Here is an 8,813-nt window from a genome sequence, read left to right as displayed (position 1 = left end):
TCATCGCATACATTTGCATGGGGGGAGGGGTAAAATAGCCTTTTTACATGTTTTGCTAAACTATTTTAGGTATGATTTCTGCTGTTTAGAAAAAAAACAGACAAACAGGAAAGTACACTCTCGATCTGACAAGCTCTAATCTCATTGACTTACTTTATCCGACTTGCTGAAGTAAGGGCACACAGGATTTTTAATCAATCTGTTTGGAAACAAATTTGTTTACAAGGTACCAGATTGACAACGAGTGCTTCTGGACATATGGTTAATATGTATAGCCAATTATGATGTCAATCAGTTGATTAAAAAACCTGAACTCTCGAGTACAACAGAGATTTGTCAGCAAGGCAACGTTTAATAAAACAAAACGGACCATTTATAATATATTCCTGCTTTCCAATAACGATACCACTTAAAATTGTAATACATTATAATTAATGTAAATCTAATTCACTCATTTACAGGTAAAAAATCCCCAAATACTCATTCATTTGGAGTTCGGCCCAGCCAAGGGACCATATTTGTTTAGGACAAAGTAATTGAAGAGCTTCATCCAGCAGGGTTTGCCAATTAGCTAATGGGATCAGCCATCATAAGTTTAAATTCAGCCCACAGCACATATCCTGGTGTGATTGATTTCACCTAGAGACATTTGCTATGTCATTAACATGTCCTGAGAGAGGACTTCATTACTGGATAAAGAGGTACAGTCGACGGTCCGGCGTTTTAATTTAGCGCTGAGGCTTACAGTTATATTCACAGCCTTATAACTGATAAGCCTTAACTGTGTAATCCGCAGCCTGCGATGCTGGGAAGCCAATCATTCATTAACACACACAGATAGAGTGTGAGTTATCGAGTCAAACTTTCTGCATCGTTTGGATGTGATTGCTATTCAATAGACACGCGAGGAGCGAACAGCCAATATATCATGAACGTCATGTCAAAATTAATCACTTACCTCTCAAATCAAGCTGACAATATTATTCTTACATACGCTATGTGTATTTATATACAGCTGTTCACCCTAATCTTGGAGCGGGAAACGAGCAGGTAGCCATAGAAACATAATTTATGACTAATATGTCACTGGTTTGAAATTAGCACAGTTAATGAAGTCTGTGTGCAAGTTTTCAGCTAAAAATGTTTGAAGACTTAACAAGGTTTCCATGGTAAACTGTATTTGATACATTTCTGGAGCAAAATGAAAAAGAAAGCCTAAAAAATATAAGCATCTCATCTGCAAGAATAGAAAGAAAAAGCATTACACAAACTATTTTTACTCGGCTCTAAAGCACATTAAAATATTCAGTAGCTATGCTATTGATATATAAACTACCATTCAAAAGTAAAAAAAAAAAAAAAGAAATTAATACTTTTATTCAGCAAGGATGCATTAATTTGTGTCAGTAAAATGACATGTATAAACATGTATAATGCTTTTCTGAAGGATCATTTGACACTGAAGACTGGAGTAATGGCTGCTGAAAATTCAGCTTTGCCATCAGAGGAATAAATTGCATTTAAAATATATTAAAATAGAAAACAGTTATTTTAAATTATAATATTTGACAATATTTACAGCCTTGGTGAGGATAAGAGACTTTAAAAAACATGAAAACAACCAACTTTTGAACAGTAGTGTAATATATGATAAAATATTTGTGATTTACATGCTCACAAAAATTATATTTTGTAAGGAACCTAAATATTTGAATAACCATTAATAATAAAAGGTACTTTTTGCTCCATAATAGTATATTTACAGCTGCAGGGGTTAAATGGGCTATGTTAACCAGCTAAACCCTCAACCCCTCGGTTGAACACAGATGGTATTAGGAGGAGAGAACTGCATTTTAACAGACAAAAATTAGTATGCGCCCCTGTGTGCAAGGTGAGTCATCTATATTTAGGTTGGTTTCCTAGAAGAGAAAGTCAATTTTTAATGTGTACATATCCTAAAAATTCATTTTAGCATATTGATGAGCTCAAAGCTACTGTTCCAGACAAGCACTAAAAGCCACAAAACTCCAATTTTGATTTCATGGGGTCTTTTGAGAGCTGAATTCTCCAGTGGCACTCAGATACTCACAGTAGAGAATAGTACCATGAGGTGTCTTGCTCTTCATCGTCAAATACATGGTCCTCCTGTCCTCAGAGAAATGGCTTGTAAAGTGCATGTCTGACTGAAACAGGGATGTCAGAGACAGCAACTCCAAGAAAGAGGTACCATCAAATTGAGGGAAAAAGATTGTTGCATCTGAAAAAAAAAGAGAAAAATAACAATTCTGTTGATAAAAGGTAAATTTGACAATTCAAGTAAACATCTGTCCTTCGCACAGTTTTGCCCTTAATAATTAGGGATTTTAAATGCATGGGGTATGACAAATAAATTTTACAGAAGGGAAAATATTTCCAAGTCTACATACGCATACAGTATGTCAAACATTTGGAATAATTAAGTTTTATTTTAATGTGTTTGAAAGATATATATCAGAAAAATAGTAAAATAGTAAAACAATTAAAAGAAAACTTTTTGATTTGAATATATTTAAAATAGAATTCATTCCTGTGAGGCAAAGCTGAATTTTCAGCATCATTACTCCAGTCACATCATCCTTCAGAAATCATTTTAATATGCTGATTACCTGCTCAAGAAACATATTTTATTATTATCAGCGATGAAAAGGGCTTGTTTTTGCTCCCTTATATATTTTTTTGGAAACTCTGTTATATATATAAAGCTTTTATTTAATGAGGATGCATTACATTGATCAAAAGTGGCAGTAAAGACATTTATAATGGTACAAAAGATTTCTATTTCAAATATATGATGTTTTTTTAAACTGTTCTATTGATCAAAGATAACTATTAAAAATAAAGATAATTTTTTTTAAATATAAAGAAATATTTATTTCCACAAAAAACATTGTTAATAAGAATTATTTTTAAGAACTGAGCAGCAATATTCATTACTTAAATTAAGCACAAAAATCTGAATATTAGAATGATTTTTGAGGTACTATTTGGCACTTAAACTAAAATAATTGCTCATCACATGAATAAATTACATTTTATAATAAAATGGAAAATATTTATTCTAAATTGTAATAATACTTCACAATATTACTATTTTTTTTACTGTATTTTAACAAATTCACTGTAAATTAACAAATTAGTTTTATAGCATTCACATTTTTTAGTCATCTGATTTTTCATCATCAAATACTAAAATGCATAAGCTATAGTTTATTTGACTAGCAACATTATGACTTTTGATCGTTTACTAGTATAATCTCCAAGCTGAATGCACAGTCAAGAGCAGTAATGTCTGGCAGACTCTGATAAGTAGCCTACACGCAAAGGCAGGAGGATCCTGTCAGGATGTGTTCTGGAGCAATGTTATCTCCCACAGGGTGACAGATGACAGTGACATCAGGGGAAGAGGAAGGTGGGTGTTGTGTGCTATGGTCAGGACCTCTCTGCCGCGGTAATGATCTGTTAGCTTTTACACAGAAGGCAATGTATGCAGCACGGCACTGTCAAGGGATATGTGACAAGACTTCAACATGGCCCGTCCACGGTGAACGTGTGTCAGAGTATTGCTCCAACAGCGGTCTATATACCACACATTCAGGTTGATTGATTCAGCAAGAGGCAGGATGCAGTTCTCAGGCAGGCCAGGAAATTTACTGTACATGACCTCTGCAATGACATACTAAAATACATCTAACTAACCAACACAAGGGACCAGTTCTGGTTTTAACACTAGTAGAGACAATTTATAGCTGATATATTTTTTAAGCTGTCATTTTGGAGAATACTTCAGCATTCCAGTATTAGGTTGATGATACAAGGGGCAACTTTTTGAGCAACCCCCGTGTATCATCAGCCTTAGAGTAATGTTACGTATAAAACTGGGGGAAAAAAAACAACAACAAAAAAACTAAAATGAAACTATGATTTATCATAAAAGCCTTCCGAAAACAAGCAATTAAAAAAAAATAGATGTAACTTCCTATTTTGTATGTACATTTTTGCACAATTTTTATTTACAACACTATTTTATACATTATAATTATTATTATTATATATTAAATTATACATTGTTATTATATTTTTAAACAATTTTATTTATGCATTAAAACATTACAAACTTACATACTTCCAAGCATAAAGACTTATTATCTATATTATTCACTGTAGTGTAAAACTGTTTGTTTACATGGTATTTATTTATTCATTTCTTTTTTGTAATATATCTATCAACAGAAGACAAATTATTTGGGATTAATCTTATATATGATTAATCCCAGTTTAACAAAGCCACTTTGAAACAATATCTATTATATATTTATGACCAATTGCTAGAAAGCAGAATGAAACGGTAAAAATGTCAGATTCAGCAAATGCAATTTTTTATTCAATGTATCAATAATTAATGTTAATATTGATAAATGTAATAAATGCAATTATTTATTCAATGTATCAATAATTAATGTTAATATTGATAAATGTAATAAATGCAATTATTTATTCAATGTATCAATAATTAATGTTAATATTGATAAATGTAATAAATGCAATAATTGAATTTTAATTTTTTACCACTTCAATCTGCTCATTTTTCCATTTACAACACTATTTACAAATTAAAACATCATAATCATACAATACGTCCATGTATGAAATTTGTATATAAGGCTGTTAAAAATAAACAAAATATCTATATATCGTTTTTGTATCTTATCTATCAACAGAATAAAATTATTTGAGATGAATCTCATTATATCCAACCAATGCTTAAAAAGCAAAATTAAACCGTAAAAATGTCAAATTTTGTACAATGTTTTCATTTATTCAGTATATCAATATTAACATTCGCCAGACCCCAGTTTATAAATCCCTATTTTATAATAGACATATTAAATCAGATTATGTTTCTTTGCTCCCTATATGCGGTCTGGTCTGGTTGTCGTTGCAGATGTAGAGCTTCAGATAATGATCCGTGTGATAAAGTGTTTGGGTCTGACATTGTGTCTAGCTGCTTGTTACAGATGCTGGTTAAGCAGAGGCTTGACTGCAAACCATCCATCCTGAAAATAATGACAGTGAGAGACAGAACATCGTCCCAAATGTCTTGTGAAAAATGAATGAGTCTTTGACGACCCTTTTGACCTTTTGGATCTGCATTTATGTGACACTGTGCTGCCTTTGTTGCTAAACCAGAGACTCAGTCTCACATATTTAAAAAAAAAAAACAACAACACTATCTTCTATCTTGCTTAAATATGAGTAATGATAAATGCAATTTATTTATTTACTTATTATTCAAAAAGAATTTGCCATTTTCACTTCAGAAACGTGTCTATAATCAGATTTTCGGGACGGACAGTAAATCTGTTTAGTAGAACCAGAAGAATCTGTCACACTTGTGTACAATAATCGTCGTGCCAAGTGGCAAAGACTAATTTGACTCAGACTAAATGAAGAGAGGCTCCTCTGTCAAATCCCTAGGCTTGTTATAATAATTCTCATCGAAAAACTTTGTCAGCAAGTAAACAGCCCTCAATCTCCACCCTCTCCGGCACCAAGAAGGGCCACCAACACCGAACAGAGTTTGAGGCTCAGAAAGCGGCCAAGCAAATCGAGCGATTCCCAACGCTCCACGCAGATTGGACTGCAGTCAGAGCGAAGGAGCCTTTCAAACAGCCCGATTCCTCTAACTCAGCAGAAAATAGTGCACACTCTCAGGGCTGCTGTTTAAGGGGGAGTTTTACGAGGCTGATGAACCGTGAGATAAGCACAGATACTGTCTTGATGGATAGACGAAGGGAAAGAAAAGCAAACGACTGGCTAAAAGAGGTGACTGTGCCTTTTTCTTGGGCATCACAGACAACTTTGATGCAGCAAACAGTAGATACTATGCAATCAGCGGAGACAAAGGTTTTATTGTTCACGTTCTAGCCACTGTCATCTTTGGCTTGCTTAGCTGGGGTTCAAAAGACTTTTTCATCGATTTGATGGCACTGACATATCAGATGAGAATCAAATGTGAACTGAGCTGAATAATGACACGTTTGTAGAGCTGCTTTCTAGATTAATCAAATTTGTTCATCATTGCTGAATTTTGCAACATCGACCCTGATACTGACCTGAATTGAATCAACAATGAACTTACTCAAGATAAACGACACTATTGTCTTCAGTTGAATTGCTTGTCGCTGAATTGAACTTATTTCATAATTGATAAACTTTGGTCAGTTATTGAACTGAACTGAATCAACATTGAACTGACTTGAATAATGACATTATTGTCTTTTTAGGGCTGCTTTAAAAGCTAAATTGAATTTTACCTGAATCAAGTTTGTTCATAATTCGAATTTTGCAAAATCATCATTGCTGTTGACCTGAATTTAATCAACACTGAACTGACTCGAGCTGAGTAACAACATTGTTGTCTTACCGGAGCTGCTTTACAGCTGAACTGAATTTTAACAAAACTTGAATAATGGTACTATTGTCTTCTGTAGAGCTGCTATAGCTGAATCGAATTGGTTCATAATTGACAAATCTCACAGTTTTGACACTTACTAACCTGAACTGAATCAACACTGAACCGACTGGAGCTGAATAATGACACCATTGTCGTCTGTAAAGCTGCTTATTGCTAAATTGAACTTGTTTTATAATTGATAAACTTTATGCAGTTATTAAACCAAACTGAGTCAACACTGAACTGACTGGAGCTAAATAACGACACAATTATCTTGTTATTTGGATTTGCCTCATATTTGATAAAGCTTGAATGATTGATTCTGTTACTTTCTGTTTGATACTGCAAAGCTGCTTTGAAACAATGTCTATTGTATAGAGCCCTATATAAATAAAGGTGGCTTGATATGAATTAATTCAATGTGTTCAATTCAATTTACAAGCAATTTTTAAATGCAAATTGTTTCTACACCAATTTTTTTCAGTGCACATGCATGTCATGCGGTCATTGAAAAAAGAAAAAAAAATCTGCACAATTTTACTTGTAAGCTCAGAGGAATTATTTAATACAGTGTCTGCTTGATTATGTGATATTTCCCATGAGGGAACTACAAATGAGTCAGCCCTGAATATAGCAACCCCCTTGCTTTGCATAGTGCCCAGAGGGACAAATAACATTTCAGTGGATTACTTAATTATCTGCAAATTAGCACTTTGAGAACAAATGGCGGAGGTGCCGAGAAAAGGGCGTAAGAGCGCGGAAGTGCTGAGTGAGTTATTGAGAGAGGTCACCGGTTGCCTTCCTGCTTTTTATAGGACTGTAGACTCATCATGGAAAGTTCGTTTCATCAATAAATGCCTGAATAAACAAAGCAGTCGCTGCAAAAAGCCTGATCAAGAAACAGGTGACGGACAGCTGTATATGCTCTCAGAAACACATGCACAGCGCAGAGCTCTTTTCTCCTTTAGAGACTCGTGTGTCAAGATTATGCCCCAAAATAAGTCTGAAAGCAAGCTGAGCACTTTTATACGGAGGAAACCATCTTGTATATATACTAATGCCCTGACACCAAACCCTGTCTGTATTATTACTCTTGAGGTGTAAGGCACACGTGCATCCGTAGCTCCCAAAGGAGGGCACGATCTGACCAAGCTGTGAAAAATGCTGAGAGGCAAATAAAGTCATTTCATCTTGATGACAACTTGTCATTAGGAACATTGCTGACATCACATTTTTTTGACTATTCAAATTTCACTTGTATATGTGTGGGTATTGTATTTTGCTCCCCATATTTTTGACTGTAATGTAGGACTGCGTGCATAGTATTTGCATAAACTGGTAACACTTTACAGTAAGGTTCAGTTTGTTAACATTAGTTTATGCACTAGGTAGTTCTTTTATTTTTTAATAATGTATTCATCTAGGTTAATGTTAATTTATACTATTGTTTATTGTTAATTCATATTTGTTCATAATATACATTCAAAAATTTAAGGAAAATAAATTAATAAAAAAAAAAAAAAAGAAATTAAGAATTTTATTGCATTTATTTAAAGATGCATTAAAGGTGCAATAGGAGATCTTGGTGCATGCTAACTTTAGCCTGATAGCACTGAAAGCGAACGTCCCACCCTCTCTGTCTGCACAGCGTGCGTGAACGCGCTGATGAGTATCCTGTCTGCGCGAACTGGGTGTGCAGAGGTATGCTAATACATACGTTGACAGGCAGGTAGGAAAGCATAATTAAACGCTCGGACCGAGCAAACTAACAAAGAAACAAAAACAAACAAAGTAAACAAGCACTACAATTGTTTTCAACAATGATTTTTGAAGGATCGTCAGACAATGGCTGCTGAAAATATTTGCCATCATAGGAATAAATTATATATTAAAGCATATGAAATTAGAAAAAAGTTAAATTATAATAATATGTCACAATGATTACATTAATGCAGCCTTTCTGAACATAAGAGCCTTCTTTCAAAACATTAAAAATCATACTGACCTCCAAATTTTTGATCAGTATAATTACAGAGTTTCCACAACCTGAGACAATAATAATTTAGCTAGATGCGTTTGCAATGTGAAAACAATACAAAAAAGCTCCTCATCCACCCAGCACCTAATAGCAAGGAAACACTGCAGCTGATTTAACACGCTCACTTCACTCTCAAGTTGTAAAAGTCCCACCAGGGAGACATCACAGAGAAACAAAAATCACATAAAAATACCCACAAATCTCCTTTCTGCCCTTCCGCAAATTAATGTACAGTAGAAAGTAGGGCTGGGTATCGAGTTTGATACTTTTTAGGCACCGACC

General features: G+C 34.0%; 1 protein-coding gene across 1 annotated transcript in view; it reads right to left on the bottom strand.

Annotated features, from left to right (window-relative positions):
- Positions 1 to 2,039: 2,039 nt before the first annotated feature.
- LOC107747288 (neurogenic locus notch homolog protein 1-like) overlaps positions 2,040 to 8,813 on the bottom strand; it is a 150,291-nt gene continuing 143,517 nt past the window's right edge. The window contains 1 exon segment of the mRNA XM_016561757.1: positions 2,040 to 2,257. Coding sequence (XP_016417243.1) covers positions 2,040 to 2,257 — 218 coding nt within the window.

The sequence above is a fragment of the Sinocyclocheilus rhinocerous genome, unplaced genomic scaffold (genome assembly GCF_001515625.1).
Source record: "Sinocyclocheilus rhinocerous isolate Xijiao unplaced genomic scaffold, SAMN03320098_v1.1 scaffold1069, whole genome shotgun sequence".
Taxonomy (NCBI): Eukaryota; Metazoa; Chordata; class Actinopteri; order Cypriniformes; family Cyprinidae; genus Sinocyclocheilus; species Sinocyclocheilus rhinocerous.
Note: the sequence above shows the minus strand (reverse complement) of the source record. Positions and strands in the feature narration are given on the sequence as shown.